General features: G+C 38.3%; 1 protein-coding gene across 1 annotated transcript in view; it reads right to left on the reverse strand.

Moving 5' to 3' along the window:
• Positions 1 to 16,176, reverse strand: part of LOC124798773 (phospholipase ABHD3) — a 51,762-nt gene extending 35,586 nt beyond the window's left edge. The window contains exons 1-4 of the mRNA XM_047262306.1: positions 15,698 to 16,176; positions 15,448 to 15,617; positions 13,613 to 13,823; positions 1,948 to 2,060 (exon numbers count right to left, since the gene is read on the reverse strand). Coding sequence (XP_047118262.1) covers positions 1,948 to 2,060; positions 13,613 to 13,823; positions 15,448 to 15,617; positions 15,698 to 15,808 — 605 coding nt within the window. The 5' untranslated portion in view covers positions 15,809 to 16,176. The remainder of the gene's footprint in view (positions 1 to 1,947; positions 2,061 to 13,612; positions 13,824 to 15,447; positions 15,618 to 15,697) is intronic.
• Positions 16,177 to 17,172: the final 996 nt, after the last annotated feature.

The following is a 17,172-nucleotide window of genomic DNA, read 5'->3' on the forward strand; positions in this document are numbered from 1 at the left end:
TGACATGTTCTTTGACTTCTGGAAGATGTTCAATACAGTTCTACAAGCCACCAAATGTACACAATAAAAGCATACACAATATCAGATAAGCAACATGATTGGATTGAAGAGTTTTCTAGCGAACAGAACACAGCATGTCTTTCTGAATGGCAAGAAGTCTTCAGGAGTAAAAGGAACTTCATGCATGCCCCAAGGGAATGTTATAGGATCATTATCATTCACAATATATGTAAATGACCTGACAGATAACATCAGATGTTCCATGAGGCTATTCATGGATGATGCTGTTGTGTACACAGAAGTTGAAATGCTAGAAAATAGTAGTGAAATGCAGGAGGAACTGCAGAGTGTCAGCACTCGGTGCAGGGAGTGACAGTTGGCAACCAGCCGCTGTGGCTGAGCAGTTCTAGGCACTTCAGTCCGGAACCACGCTGCTGCTACAGTCGCAGGTTCGAATCCTGCCTCGGGCATGATTGTGTGTGATGTCCTTAGGTTAGTTAGGTTTAAGTAGTTCTAAGTCTAGGGGACTGACGACCTCAGATGTTAAGTCCCATAGTGCTTAGAGCCATTTGAACCATTTTTGACAGTTGACACCCCCCCCCCCCCCACCAATAAAAACAAATGTAGCATTTTATGAATACATAGACTGCAAGACCCTTCACTGTATGTTTACATGATTGTTCTGCAATCAATGGAAGCAGTTACTTTCAAAATGTATCTAAGAGTGTGCATACGGAATGATTTGAAGTGGAACAACCACAAAAAATTGATCCTTGGTCAGGCAGATTCCAGACTGACATTCTACGGATGAGTCCTCAGGAAATGTAGTCCATCAACGAAGGAAGTAGCATATAAAACATTAATTTGACCAATACGTGAATATTGCTCACCACTCTAGTATCCGCACCAGATAGGATTAATAAAGGCAAGAGAGAAGATCCAAAGAAGAGCAGCACGTTTCATTCCGGGTTCATGAGTACCTGACTACCTCCATAGGCAGACACTGCAAGACGAGTATCCTGCGTCATGGTGTGGTCTACTGTTATGTTCCAAGAGTCTATTTTCTTAATGAATGAACCAATACATTGGTTCCTCCTATGTATATCTTGTGGAAAGACCATGAAGATAAAAATTAGAGACATTTGAGACCACACGGAGGCTCATCAGCAATTGTTTTTCCTGCAAACCATAGCAACTGGAACAGGAAATGGGGGAAGTTACATTGGTACCTAAAGTACCCTCTGCCACACACTGAAAAGTGGCTTGTAGAGTATAGATGCAAGTGTAGAAAACTTGCACTCCTGGTGCTGTGTGTTAGCTAATTCATTTACAAAATGAGCACTGACATTTTATATAGTGTTCCTTTAATTTTGCATGCCTGTTTAACTTCTTGTATACTTTGTTTTTATCTGTAGAACTGGGTGTATATCTACAGTCAACCTCCATATTTTTATTTAAAACTCCATATTTTTATTTAAAGCTGTATGAACATGACTGTCTAATACCAACAAGATGACAAGGACATCTGCCGCTGCCACCACACATTATGCTGATGTTTTCTTTATTTTTCTTTGAGTTTCATACCTGATATTCTTTTCCTTAAGTTTTATATCCAATGCTCAATCATTCATTATACAAAATCACTCACTCATACAAATCACCAACAAATGAGATGTGAACTGATTTCTAGTGGCTAAGAAAAAACATGTCAGCAGAAATTGAGGGTGAATTTAGAGACACTTAAAAATTTATTTAACAGGTGGGTTAATACATAAACCAAGTTTCTCTCGAATTTAATCCTACATTTCAATACTTGGACAACTGGACGATTATTTCACATGAATAAAAATCACCTCCAATAGTATACGCAGAGCTACAGATTTAAGAAATTGCCTTATTATCTATGTAATTTTTTTTGCTATGAGAATTTGAAGACACTGCTCTTACCCGCCCATTGATATACCCGTTGCTGCTAAAGGAACATTTGGATTGAGAGTCTGCACATGATGAATAACAGCTGACAGATCTTCACAGTTCGCAGCACAGTATGTTCGAGGTGTCTGGAAGATACAAACATAACTGGACTACGAGAGTATTTTTAAAAATTCAGACTATATACTCATGATTCGGGGAACTGAAAGCAAACACTTGACTATTTCAAGAACTCTTGTCCAGTGATTAGAATAATAGTTAGATTGTATGGCGAAGAGAAAATATTTAAGCAGATTTTATAGCAACCATCATTCCCTTATTTTCCCTTGACAAATAAGGAATCTATCGTATAAATAGCTCTAATCTTGGAAATCCAGAATCATGATACTTGCTAAATATCTTTAATTACATCTACACAAAACTACATTTGGTATGGTTATTTATGGAAATGGAGAATAAATATCTGAGCATTTACATATATTTGATATGATACCTGTGCTTGGGCCACATTGAACTTTATTGTTATCATACCTATCTGTGCAACATTTGGCAACAGAAACATAATCATCGGTGTCAGGTGACTATGAGAAAAGCTGTGTGAATATGCTCTACAGTGCATGTTCAGTATAATTATCCAGAATTCTTGACCAACTACATTTATTAAATTAATAGAATAATATTCCAAATTTGTTACAAACACTGTTTCCACACCGTTTTGCACACAGTTAATATATGTAACGATTATTTTTGCTAAGAGTTAAGCTCCTAACAGGCACATTGTCTATTTTAAAGCTCGCAGTACAGATTTTTGGAACTGTAATCACTTACATTTTTTACCACAAACCTCAATTGTTCGCTACAGAAAAGTCTGCATTTCACTGTGCATGATAAGAATTTTGATACAGAATCTCAACTTCTCTGGCAGCAAGGTTTGTTCAAATACTGTATGAAACAGCAATTAGTTTTCAACTGCACTACAACAGCCCATCAGGTGAAACCAGAGTGTCATCCCAAAATTTTGCCAGAAAATGAACATACTGACCAGAAACATGTGCATTAGTCAGAGGTGGTTTCACAACTAGATCCTGGTGACGATTGTCATGTTAGCAGGTTGAGGCACAAGGCTGACTGTATCAGGAAATACATATGCTGGTTTGACCTTGTTTAAACATAATGTTGTGGTCTTGTCATGTAATAACACTGTGCTCTGTCTCTTCTTTTCACTATCTGGTGAGAGCCAATATATGGTGGCTAAAATGCTGGTTAGACACCATCTGCTCAAAACACTACAAAGGGCACAATTTTGCAAGTCCTGATGAATGAATATAAGAGTGGAACTATGTCTGGAGATCAGTTAAGACCAAATGTAAGCAATATGGACATGCAGATGTGCAACAAAATCTGACAGGTTAACATCAATGGCTGTGTGGCAATCACATTGACAAATTCACCAGGCAAGCGCAGTGGCTCATCACAAAATCAGTTCAGCTGCAAAAGCAATGAAACTGACTTTATACATTGCACAAAGGCAAACAGAACCATCTGAAGTACAGTTGTCCAATGAGTCATACAGCACCTTAAAGCAGTCACAAGTGTACAATGACATTGCTGAATCATGCCATGGCTTGATTGTCGCTTGTGGTACAATGAGGGTTGGTACCACAAAACTCGAGAAATACCTCTGAATCAAATTGCCGACCATGGTAGCTGAAGTGAGAAAACCAATTTGACATAAAAGGTACGGACAGTGTCTCTACTGTAATGTGTGCAACTGGCATCATTTCTTGTCAGCATGTGACATGGTCTGTCACTGTCGATAAAATAATAGGAATATAGGAATTTCCCATCAGAGGGTGGCAGTGGACCGAATATGTCTATGAATACATGAGCAAAACCCATAACAGTATTTGGAAAATGGCCTACATGCACATGTATGTGGTGCACTACTTTGTGTTGACAGGCAAAGCCTGCATGGGCCCTCATGTCAGACCTTCTGAACACCAGGCAGCACAAAATGCTCAGTGACCAAATGTGTTGATTCTCTACCTTTAGAGTGAATATGATTATGCAGGCTGCCAAAGGTATGACATCAAAATTCGGTTAAAGGGAACAGTTGAGGCTTTCCAGTGGATACATCACAATGGAGTTGCACTGTTAGGACCCCACACAGAAGACATGCTTTGTTGGTGGTCCACAATTTTTGCATTTTTTACCGTGATAAATTGATGGTGCATTGTTCATCTTTGGCACGTTAGAGTATAAGTTGTCTCACATTCAACTAAGCAAAAAATCCAAATTGTCTTTTGTGTGAGATTACATGTGCCAGATAGCTTAAATCGAAATCCTAAGATTCTAATATTTTACTGTTTGTATCGCTTTTGCATAATATTTTATTGTGTAAAATCTTGTGTAAGTCCTGATTATATAGTGTGCTTCTTCAAACATTTGCTAGTGCTGCAAGAACTTCATATTATGTCATCAATTCTAAATTTAATTTTTGTTTTTTAGAAAATTTTGGCCACATTGCCCTTATTTGTGAACAGTTGTTTCCTAATTTAATTGTACAGTGTACATTTAAAGTATATCTTCAAGATTTATCGATGCTGCCTAGTGCGTGTGCTTTTGTACAGTTTGATAACAATGAAAATAATCAGTTATTGACATAATAAACAGATTGATTGTAAATAGATTGAATAAAAAAATCTACTCACCAAGCACTGGCAGGGGAACATGACATACAAAAGGGTTTATTTAAATTTTACAGGCTTTCGAAGCCAGTGGCTCCTCCTTCTTGCACAAGAGTTGAAGGGGATGGAAGAGGGGGGAAGGAAAATGACTCGAGAGGTTTAGGAAAGGGATACAGTTCAGAAAAGTCACCCAGAACACTGGGTCAGGGGAGACTAACCAGACGGGATGAGAAGGAAAGACTGATGCTTTATTACTCTCCTGAACTGGGGTTCTGGGTGACTTTTCAGAACTATACCACTTTCCCTGAACCTTTCCAGTACTTTTCCTTCATCCTTCTTCCTTCCCTTTCAACTCTTCTGCCAGAAGAAGGAGCCACTGGCTCTGAAAGCTTATAAAAGTTAAAACATTTTGTGTGTGTGTTTCCTTGCCACCACTTGCTGGGTAGATTTTTTATCCATACATTTGTATAGTTTTAGTAGTAGTCTCTCTGTACAAAAAAATCTTTCTCTCAAAATTTCAGTGAATATCTATACAAATAAACATACATTTCTGAGAATTTTTGACAGTTATGAGTGTTGTGCATAGCATATTTCTTAGTAAAAGAGACTTTGTGATATACAGTGACCATAGCATGTATTATAACTAACATATCAGGGTTACATTCAGATGTCTTAACGGGGTACACTTTCTGCATTTTTTTTGTACATTAATGCTATTTTCAAGTTTGTTAATGACTATAAACTGTGAAATGGTTCAGGAAATTAGCGAATTTTAAGCCAAATTTTTCTATTGTCATAAAATTTCTCTTTTCCGTTGTTAATCCCTTCTGTCCTTATAGGCAACTGTTGATGTTAGTAGCATATAGGACCATGTGTTCAAATAGAATCAGTAAGCTTAGTTTTCTGTTCTGTAAAATATTGCACCATACACAATGCAGTCCCACTGTATATGCTGTTCTCGGGCATGAGATGAGTTAGTCTATGTTTGTAAGCAGCTGGAAATTTTCTGGACTACTTTCAAGCATTTGTACGCTTCTAAGAAAGGATATGTTGGGAGGGTTACCAAGAATCATGTATGAGAGGTAGCAAAGGTACCTCAAGTACTGTGGATGCTGCCTATATAGCAAATACAGGAAGGCGTGCCTTTGACTTGCATGGTCTCTGGTGCCCTACGCATTGGAGACAGGGACCAGGGAGAACTCTAGGTGTTAAATCCATTCCCCTCAGGTCAACGAATCTGAGGTGCTGCCTTCCACTGAAACTGAGGCAGTGAGAATCACTTCACCTGATGTGGAACATGTTAACTTCCATGTCAAAGGGAGGCAAAAGCTAGAGGGTAGGGGTCTACTTATTGTCTACAGCTTAAACATCCTGTGAATAATGGAACCCCTTCGAGAAATGGCAGCAAGGGACAGAAAGGAACACATTGTGCACTCAGTGTGTGTACCTGGTGGCCCCATTCAAATAGTCAAAGAGTGTGTTCCAGCTGCCATTGAGGTAACAGGATGTAACCAACTATGGATTGTGGCAGACACTGTAAAAAAGGTTGTCAACTGTCCGGGCTCTGATGTCACAGTTGGATCATTCCAGTGGTAAGAAGAAAAGCCTAGCCTTGCTCATGGAGTTTCAACAAAGCACACAGTCTGCACTCTTGCTTGCAGAACTGATTGTGGCCCCCTGGTTCTGAATCTAGTGGAAGGCTCGAACCAGAGACATGATTTTAAGGTGCACAGGCATCCACAGCATAGTTGATACACAATAAAAATGTTCTTTAAAAATTGTGAAAATCTTCTAAAAAACTTCTGGAAACAACATTACCTGTTGATAATCCTTTATTCTGAGATTACACATGACTGGTTTTGTGATATTGTAATTATACCTTCAGGTGAAAAATATAGCTAATTTAACATTAGGCATCCCAATGTTTGGATGGAATTTGACATGAGCATGGACAGTTAAAATTGATGCTAAGTAACCCAGAAAAAGAAAACCAAAATTAGTAGTTGTAGGCCATGTAAGTGAACTCTTAGAGTTATGTTTGTAGACCAGTGCTGCAGATCTGGTGAAAACAATAAGAAGCCACATTTTGTGACCTGGCTATGCCTGTAGCAGAAAAGTCGACCTTCCTGCTGCAGGCATAGTCATGGGCACTACATGTTGCTTCTTGCTGTTTTCACTGGTTTTGCAGCACTGCCCTACAAAACTGACTTGCAGAGCTCAGTTACCCAGCCTAAAACAAATAATTTTGGTTGTCTTTTTGTGGGTTACCACCGATTTTAACTGGCAATGCTAATGTCAAGTGCCATCTGAAATTTTGGAAACAATACCAATTCAATGACCTACTGGTAAATTAGCTAAATTTTTCAACTTCAAATGCAATTAAAATATCATGAAATGGGCAGTGTATAATCTTAGAATGAAGGATTATTGACATCTAATGCAGTTGAATGAAAGACTTTTGAAGTGTCTTCGAGAAACTCAAATCCCCTGAGACAGAAGTTACAAGCAAGACTGAGCAAACCCAGTATCAAGAGTGAGCATTAACTTACAACTGGATCCTTTTATCAACCACCAGACACATGCCCTGTTGTGACTGAAAACTTTTAGAAGACAACTTCAATTCACTAATGCATGAGTTCCTCTAACATACTTCTGTTACCATCATACTGTTGTGATCAATGGAGGAGACTTTAACCATCCATCAATCAATTTGAAGAATTACTGTTTCTTATATGAGAGAGGTCTGCCTCTGTAGCCAAGTGGTCAATGCGACAGACCCTCATGTAGGGGGCTTGGGTTCAGTTCCCAATACTACTAGGGATTTTTCCCTGGTGGGAGAAGTGCACCAGGGAGCAGTCTGACTTGTGGTGCCAACTGAGGTGCTACCAGACTGAGAGGTAGCAATTCCAAGGTCAGAACATGGAAAATGGCTGGGAGTGTGGCGTGCTGATCCCATGTGCCTCCATACCACATCCCATGATGAGCAACTGAGGATGACAGGTTTGTTAGTTGACTACTACTTGTCTTCAGAGCCTGATCAAGGGGTTCTCTTTTTTCTTTTATGTGAGAGGGCAGCACTAACAGCTTCTTTGAAAACTCCCTAGAATACATACTTTGAAACACCACTCACAATGGAAATATGTTATATCTAATGACAGGAAACAGACTTGACAGCACTGAGGATGGCTACACCGAAACTAGTATGAGTGACCATGAGTGGTTGTTACAACAATGATTACCAAAGTGCAAAGGAAATTAAAACAAGCTGATAGATTTATATGTTCAGTAAACTACATAAAGAGGCAGTGGCTTTATCTCACAGTGAGGAACTTGAAACATTTAGTTCTGACAGAAGCATGTAGAAGAACTATGGCCAGGTTTAAAATATTAGTTAATTATGCTATCAATAGACCTGTACCTAGAAAGTCAGTTAATGATGGAGGGACCCTCCATGGGATGCAGTCATTATAAAGAAAGGAGACTACTGCATATTATATATAAAACAAAGCACGCAGTTGTAGACAGGGAGATGCTGAAGGAAACGTGTTTGGTTGTCAAGAGGGCAATGCATGAAGACTTAAAAATCCACTGTAGCAGTATATTATCAAAAAATTTCTCATAAAACCTGAATAAATCCTGTTCATTTGTAAACGTTCTTAGTGGCTCACATGTCAGTGTACAGACATTCACAGACAAGATGGGAACTGAAACTGAGGTTTGCAAAATGCTAAACTCCATTTTCAAATGTGCTCTTACAAAGGAAAATTCTGGAGTACTGCCTCAGTTTAATTCTAGTACCACTGCAAAGATGAGTGAAATAGATATTAGTGTCAGTGGCATTGAGGAGCACTTGAAACAGTTAAAACTGAACAAAGCCCCAATGCCTCATGGAATTTCTATCATATTCTGTAGTACACTTGAAGCCAAGTTAGCTCCTCTTTTAACCATAATATATCATACATACTTCGAACAAAAAGTCATGTTCAGTGGTTGTAAGAAAGTACAGGTCACAACCGTGTACAAGAAGGGCAGCAGGAGTGAACTATTATTGACATTCATTTGTTGCAGAATCTTAGAACACATTCAGAGTTCAAATGTAATGAAGTATCTTGAACAGAATGATGTCCTCCATGCCTATCAGCAAGGATTCCAAAATAATGGATCAACTGAAACCCATTTGCACTTTTCTCACATGAAATCCTGAAAGCCACAGGTTAAGGCAGTGAGGGAGATGCAGTATTTCTTGATTTTCAAAAGTCTTGTGTCTGGATTGTTGAGTTTTGGTGCAGTTCACATAGTATGTTCTCTTAGATGGAGAGTCATCGACAGATGTATAAGTAACTTCACGTGTGCCCGGGGAAGTGTGATGGGACCCTTGCAGTTCATGTTATACATTAATGACCTCGCAGACAACATTAATAGTAACCTCAGACTTTTTGTGGATGATGCATTTATCTTCAGTGACACACTGTCTGCAAAAAGCTGCTCAAATACTCATTCAAATCTTGATTCGATTTCAAAGTGGCAATCTGCCTTTAATGTTCACAAATGCAAAATTTTGCACTGTTCAAAACAAGGAAGCTGTAGCACCCAGTGACTACAATACCAACAAGTCTCAGTTGGAATCATACAAATATATGAGTGTAACAAAATGTAGGAGTATGAAATGGAACAATAACAAGCTGAGTCATAGGTAAATGAGATGGCAGAGTTATAACCACTTGTAAAATACCAGGGAAAAGCGATCAGTCTACAAAAGAGATTGCTCACAAAGTAAAAACGCAACCTATCTTAGAATACTGCTGAAGAGTGTGGGATCCGTATCAAATAGGTCTAACAGGACATAATGAAATTATACAAAGAAGAGCAGCAAGTCTCTGACGGCACTGCCATCTCATCTGCAAACCTGAGAGTTTTTATTTCTTCTCTCTGAATTTAGTTGCCATTCCGAAGTTATCTTTGATTTTTGTTACTGCTTATTCAGGGACAGACTGAATTACATTAGCGAAAGCCTAAAACCCTGCATAGCTCCCTGCTCAACTACTACTTCCCTTTCATGTCCTTCAACTTATTTCTGCAGAACTCCTATTTGGTATGGGTCCCACACTTTTGAGCAATATTCTATTATGACTCATTTGTTTACAAAACATCCAATCTCCAGACTGCATTTCCCTAATATTCAGCCAATTTACTGAAGTCTGCCACCTGCTTACCTACCACTGAGCAAATGTGATCATTCCATTTTATACCTCTACAAATTATTACATGAAGGTATCTGTATGAGTTGACAAATTCCAGATGTGACACTTAGAGTCTGTCTCAGGAAACTACTTTGACTTGCTTTGTAAAGTGCATGATTTTACATCTATAAACATTTAAAGCAAGTTTCCAATCCTTGCAGCCTTTGAAATGTTACTGTCTGGAAATTTGTGCCGCTTATTTCAGATAATAGCTCCTCACATAAAATTGCATCATCTGAGAAAAATCTGGCATTATTATTACTAATGTCTGCAAGGTAATTAATATACTACATGAACAGAAAAAATATCCACCAACTTCCTTGGAGCACACATGAAGTTACTTCAACATCTGGGTAAGACTTTTCATCCACGATAACATGATATGTGATCCCTACCAAGACATCTTCACTCCAGTCATGAAATTTTCTTGGCACTCCATACGATCACACTTTTGATAATAGGCTTATGTGTGGTATTAACTCAAATGCTTTTTGGAAGTCACAAAATACTGCAATTACCTGACAGCCTTGATCCATGTTTTCAGGATGTCATCACAGAAAAGAGCTAGTTCACTTTAACACAAGCGGTGATTTTGGAATCTATGCTGGTTGTTCATTCTGTTCAAGTTACCTCATTACATTTGGGCACATAATATGTTCCAAGACTCACCAACAACATTTTATTTTGTTGGTACTGCCTTGCCTCCAGCCACTCAACCACCTTCCTGCTTGTAGCGTGGTTCCGCTATCCCCTTCATTTTAAGTAAGGACTATAGCTTTTAGTGTCCAGTTTGTTTACAATATGACACAAATGATGGGGAGAGGATCTAAGGCAGTTGCCTTTTAGTGATAAAAATAATCTTTTTCAGCTTGAGGATGTCTCTTCTAGTGGCGCGAAACAGCTCGCGACTTATTAACAGTATTCTACAGCCATTGAGGATTTTTCTGTCACAATCACCAAAAACAAATGAATGCCAGAAATATTGGCTTTCAGGACCACTTCTGCTGTCTATCTTGTAGATGAGAGCAATCTATGCTTACTTCCAAGCACTGGGCATGATTTTTGATTGAGAAATTTACAGCATATTATTGTTAAAAGAGCAGCTACCTTAGCTGCAAGTTCAGTATAGAATCTGATAGGAATTCCATCAGGTCTTGAAACTTCGTTCACTTTTAACGATTTCAGCTGCTTTTCATAGCACCTGACACTAATACCTGCAGTGGTATGAGAATTAAACTGGGGCAATACTTCTGGATTTTCCTTTGTAAACAACATTTGACATTCACCACATTTTTGCCTGTAGACCTAGGCTTTGTTTTTCACCTATTACTCAGTAGTGTCTTTATCTTTACAATAACTGTATACTTTAAAGGGTCCCTCCCACTGTGAGTTTTCTAGGAGATACACGTCTCTCAAGAACATGGTCAACTATTGTTTTAAACTTGAGCCACGGTTCTTATACATGCTCCTATCCAGATCAAAATGTTTCAAGTTCCTCAGAAAGATAAGACACCACTGCCTTGTTATCTAGCTTGCTGAACATATAAATATTTCAATATGTTTAGCTGCCCTTTGTCCTTTTAGTAGCTTCAACATAGGCATCCTCAGTGAGGTAAGATCTGTTTGTTGGGTTCCAAACTATCTGTTCTTCAGAGGAGACGCAGTAATGTTTTGCAGGCTGACTTGTCATGCCAATCACTAACAAAATTATAACCATACCAATTGATTGATAGATGACTAAAGTCTTTTTCAATGACTGCTGTATGATAGGGGAACGTGTGTACTACTGGCGTGATATTTCTCTAAAGCTTCCATTTGCACCTGGGGGTGAATCTGAGGATCAATGAAAGGATCCAACCATAAGGTTATACACATAGCCTATTTGTAATGAGTTTTACACAACAAATCTTGCATGCAGCTTCAATTTATCTCTCAAAGGATTTTAGTTCCTTGTCTACTGCAACAAGTACACCATCTCCAGTTTACATTAGTCAATTCTTTGAACATATGGTTAAATTTTCCTCAGAAATCTCAATGGTTTGGTTTTTAAAGCCTTTCTTTGCCTAGTATTATGTGAGTCCAACTGTTTTTTAGGATGGCTTTAAACTATGGCACTTCATTGTGAATGCTTTGATCGTTTACTATTAGAATTTTAATATTCTCACCTGTGGGAGGGGGCTGGGGGAGGGAGGGGTGGCAGGGGGCATTTCAATGCATCTACACAGATATTTTAGTGTATCCTACAGCTATTGTTGTCTTGACTGGACACAAAGTCATCTCATCCAAAAAACTCTTGTATACACACTGTCTGCCTCTGATATGTAGTGCACACCATCCAATTTAGAAGGACTGTACAAGTTTAGGTCGTTGCAGCCTAGGTAGTAACAGAATCTTCAGTCTCTGATGGAAACCTTCCACTTAATTCAGAACTGTGGGGACATGATCACTGCTGGGAACAATGATGCAGATTATGAGCAATATCTTCTCAACCTCAGAGCCCAGACAACAAGCACCAATTGTTCCAAAAAGGTGTAACAACATGCAACTGATTTGCATCTTGTTTTCTCAATGGGTATCATTATTCTCTGAACATCTGAACTGTCGATGATTAACAGACCACTATCCTTTCCTGCTCATCTCCCCATGAAACAGAGCACAGTCTGTTTCCCAACAACTGATGTGTGTCTTTCTGGCTCGGTTTCAGTTTCAGTGGAAGACAGCACATGGAACTTGTTCGTTAGGGGGCCGGCTGTGACAGCCTGAGTTCTCCTGTTTCCCCTGCAGGGGGGGGGGGGGGGGGGGTGCGGCTTGGCTTGTTACTGACATAGCACTGACATCCAAGTGGACAAGTACTGATAAACCCTGTACTCCCTGCAGAGGAGAAAGCATCTGAGAGGACAGTACTTGAGGTACCTCTTGTGTCTATGGTACATGATCCTTGGTAGCCTTCGCAAAAAAAAAACATTTGTAGCAGCTTTCAATTTTTGACAGTAGTCAGGGCAATTTCCAGCTACTTGGGAACATCCAATAACTCATCCTCAGCCTGACAAAAGCAAACACAGTGGGAATGCATTGTGGCTGGTGCTATATTTTACAGAACAGTTAACAAATGGCTTTAAAGTCAGCTTGTTGATCCTATTTTAATTTGTTGGTCCAATATGCAAGTGTTACCAACTACCTTGAAGCCCTAAAGTGATTAACAGCCACTTTTGTAACTAATATTGTTATTCAATTTATATTTCCTGAGTTACCTCAGCTATGTATTAAAGGCTTCTTCTGCACTTTACACTGACCCATTAAAACAAGTTACTTCTTAACTGGCATTCATCCAATTACAAAAATTATACATGTTGCCAAAATAATTTTGCTATAATTATAATAATAAAGTGGTAAAGTAATGAAAAATGTCGAGGAACATAAGGATCACTTTCACGTTATATCATAGCAAGAAGATTAAAATCAAAGTCAATGAAGACCTAAATTCTTGCTTTAAAAAAATTATATAGTGACATCACCAAATAAAGATAATATCTTTTGATAATGCCACACCTGCCTGTGCGTGTGTTTTTTCCATTTACTTTCTAAAAAAAAGCCTTACACATAAATATTTATTCTCTTCAATGCCAATCACCAACAATTCTTTTCATAAAATAAAATATTTCTTTGGTGACATTGTTGTTAACAACTGTCTTATTTGATGGTAAAACTGAGATATGAATGTGTGCCACATCAGTGGATACAACTGAAACCTACCTTCAGTGATATACCTCCAAGACCCCGGTTATTGAACACAACTACACGCAACCCAAGTTTGTTTGCAGCTCTAACAAGCGTTTTAACATAATCTGCTTGGCTAGCTCCGGTTAAACCAGGAAGGATAACAACAATTGGTGACTTAGGGGCACAGCCATCTTCCAGCCAATCCAAGGCCACTTGTCCACCATCACTAAGCCTCAATATCTCTCTGCAAAGAGAAACAAAGCCAATAATACAACATGGTGACGTGTATAAATTCTTTAAAATCAATTTTTATTTTTCATGGTGTGTGTCTTATCATCAAGAGAACAAGAAATACAATTATAATGCTTACACTAAAGCTTGTGAACTGCAGGTGTTTATAGTAACTAGTAAAAACTAACCAAGTAAAAATTAAGTTTGAGAATACGAACTGTCAATCTCTAATGTCTCTTCAACAAGTAAGGAAGAAGGAATTTGATTCACAAGTTCGAAATGACGATTCAATTCACATTTTTTTACTATGTGAAAAAGGAGGTGGTTGTTAAATGACAATTAATGACACCCTAAAACAGGAGTTATTGAACTCAAAAGGAATACGTCTGAAATAATCTAATTGTGTGTGTGATCCGACAGTGATACCATTTCAAATTTATATGTACTGAGCAGTCAGTCTAAATGAACTGATTTGAATCTACAAATAGCCCGTTTTCTTCATGTTTTATCATACATATGCCCATTTATCAAAGACGACACTTATAATACCTATGGAATGAATGATATGTTAAGTATCAGTTAGGCTCAGGCTCAAGCGGTCTTCATTGAAACAATCCTTCCAATAACACATGTGGGACCTGAAGATGTTAATGGCTGAAGTTGGCAGCATGACAGCTGAATCATTAGTGCATCTAGTCTTGTGGAGAGTGACTATATAACCTCTGTAGACTTTTAAGACTACAGAGTGGACCCACTTGCACTGTTCATAGTTGATGTATGATATATGTGCATAACAGGTCTATGTATCAAAACACTCATCAGAGATGGGTCCACTATCTATCACACATTTTCTGAATTTATCTTGAAGTTTTGTTTTTATGACACATGCATAAAATACAGCAAAGAGCAATTAACTATGGTGTGAATGTAAAAGTTATGCTGTGCTACATGTCAAGCTGCTGACACAGTCTATATAGCCTTCACATTCATTGGCTGCATCAACTAACACCCTTCCCTTTAAACTTAAAACCTAGATGTTGGGCTACACCACTGGTCAGTTTGTTGCCACACTCAAGATTTAAGCTATGTGGGGGCGGCAGTATCACACTCAAGTCAGAAATAGGATAGAGCACACCATGGATGACAAATATTTACAATTTATACAATAAATTCGAAGTTACACACAAAAACTGTAAATAAAAAGTCACGTTCAGTTTTTGTACATATGATATGCGTTAAGAAGCACCAAACTTTATGATCAAAACTCCACTCAACATCTCTTCAAGGGTTTGGTAGTTTCAAAAATTTTATACCATGCGCTTTTTACTAATGACACTAGAAAAATTAACTTCACTCTAAACTGTGCGTGCTCTTATGACTGTATCGAAACGTATATCGTATCTACTTTTACCGTGGGTAAGCGTCAGTCTTTAGGACCTACGCCAAGACAATGTCTCGCTTTGCATCAATGTAGGTCATTTTATACAGTAACTTCAGTCCAACAGCTAAAGCGTTAAATAAAGTATATAAGTTACAAAATGTTTAAAGTAGCCCTAAACTCTGTTGGTGTTAATGACATGATATATAATGGAATTACGATCAGCTGTGACAACGCAAAAATTGAAATATTGGCTCACCTTCTGTACAGAATTTCGGGAAGAAGTTGTGAGCGCAGTAGGCTAGCCAAAACAGTTTGCGCTCGCGATTCGAAACACCATAATGTAGGCCAGAATTTTTCCTTCAATATAGGAACGTTATCTTCCAAAAATTGTCTGAACTTGCCGGGAGCACACGCTATGGTTGGTAGCTATAAAAAAAAAAATCAGAATTGTTTTAAAACTACACTTCTATTCGAAAAATCGCTAGTATATCTTTCATTAAACTTACTTTCACGGCATCGCGCAAGTAATATAAGAAGAATACTGTCCCAAAGCAGGCGCCCACATACCACCTTGGGACAACAGACAAGATATCTAACGGTGTCAGCATCCACTCCATATCAAATGTTACGACCGCCAATCGCCAACTAACACCGGTCTGTAGAGCGTCTCTCCACTAAATTACGGCGCTGCAGCTGACACCGCGCGTAGCGGCTGAGTGGGACTAGATAAAACGTCGCTGCTATCGCCGATGTGTAAAGCGTCCTGTTTTATTATTTTGTGAATGGGGTGTCCTTGGCAGTTAATACATTCGGACGGGAAATTGATGTCATCATGCCGTTCAATGCTTGGATTCAAGAATAAAGTGCCAGACCATTATTTTGCTCTTTGTGCGATTCCATGGCGAATTACATCGCATTAATTTCACTCATTGAATTTGTCGATGATTCATCAATTGCGTAATGTGGACAGGTTACGCCCCTACTTGACATATCCGACAAAGAGAATAGAAACACATGCCAAAGATATACAAGTCAAGCCGACAGACTGGAGACTCCACAGAGAAAATACCACCTCTTTGCCATTTATGTAAATGCTTGGTTCGACATCAAAAAGAAAATAGGTATTAAGAAAACTGATTTCGGAAAAGTGATTCCAATGGACTGTTGACATTCGTGATAAATGAACAGAAAAAAATACTATTAAAATAATAATATGCAGAACTGGTTTTCCGGAAACTGATTGATGTTATCATCTAAAAAACACAGGTTTCTGATTGCAAAAATGGAAATGTACAGAAATAGTTATTTGAATTCTAATAGAAGCTATTATAAATGCATTACAAAAAAGAAACTCGTTATATGTCATATTTCTCTAGATGTCTAAAGTTTTCGTCACATCCACCACAACCAGCACTAATTGAAAATCTTGGAAGCTATGACATGCACGGGCACGCAGCGTAATAAATACAATCAATAGGCAATAGAAAGCAATGTATGGCTATAGAGTCTGGAGGCAGAACTCAAATCCAAGCCATTATGTATTTTGTATCTGAAGGGATCTGTACTTGGTCCACTATTGTTGTCCACTACTGACGTCAGTGAGAAGGAACAAAAAATACTGTATGCTGATGAAATGGCATTAGTAAACATAGAAAATATCTAAACACGCTGGAAAGAAGCGTGTTTGTTTCTATAAATAACACTGTGCAGTGGCTCTTATAGAATGACTTTATTAAAAATAATTGCGTCGATTACAAGGCAAAGGTTCACATAGATACATTCATATTTGAAACAAAACTGAAAGACGTTATCTCTCGTGAATTATATTTGGCAATAAGCTCCAATGGAGACCAAACATATATGATGTTTGCTATAAATTAATCACTATAATTTTTACTATGTAATACTTTGCACATTATGTCTACAAACAAGTTCGATGCACTTTCTGAACCATACTTTCAATATGAAATTACTGTTTGGA

Source organism: Schistocerca piceifrons, chromosome 1 (genome assembly GCF_021461385.2).
Source record: "Schistocerca piceifrons isolate TAMUIC-IGC-003096 chromosome 1, iqSchPice1.1, whole genome shotgun sequence".
NCBI classification, from domain to species: Eukaryota; Metazoa; Arthropoda; class Insecta; order Orthoptera; family Acrididae; genus Schistocerca; species Schistocerca piceifrons.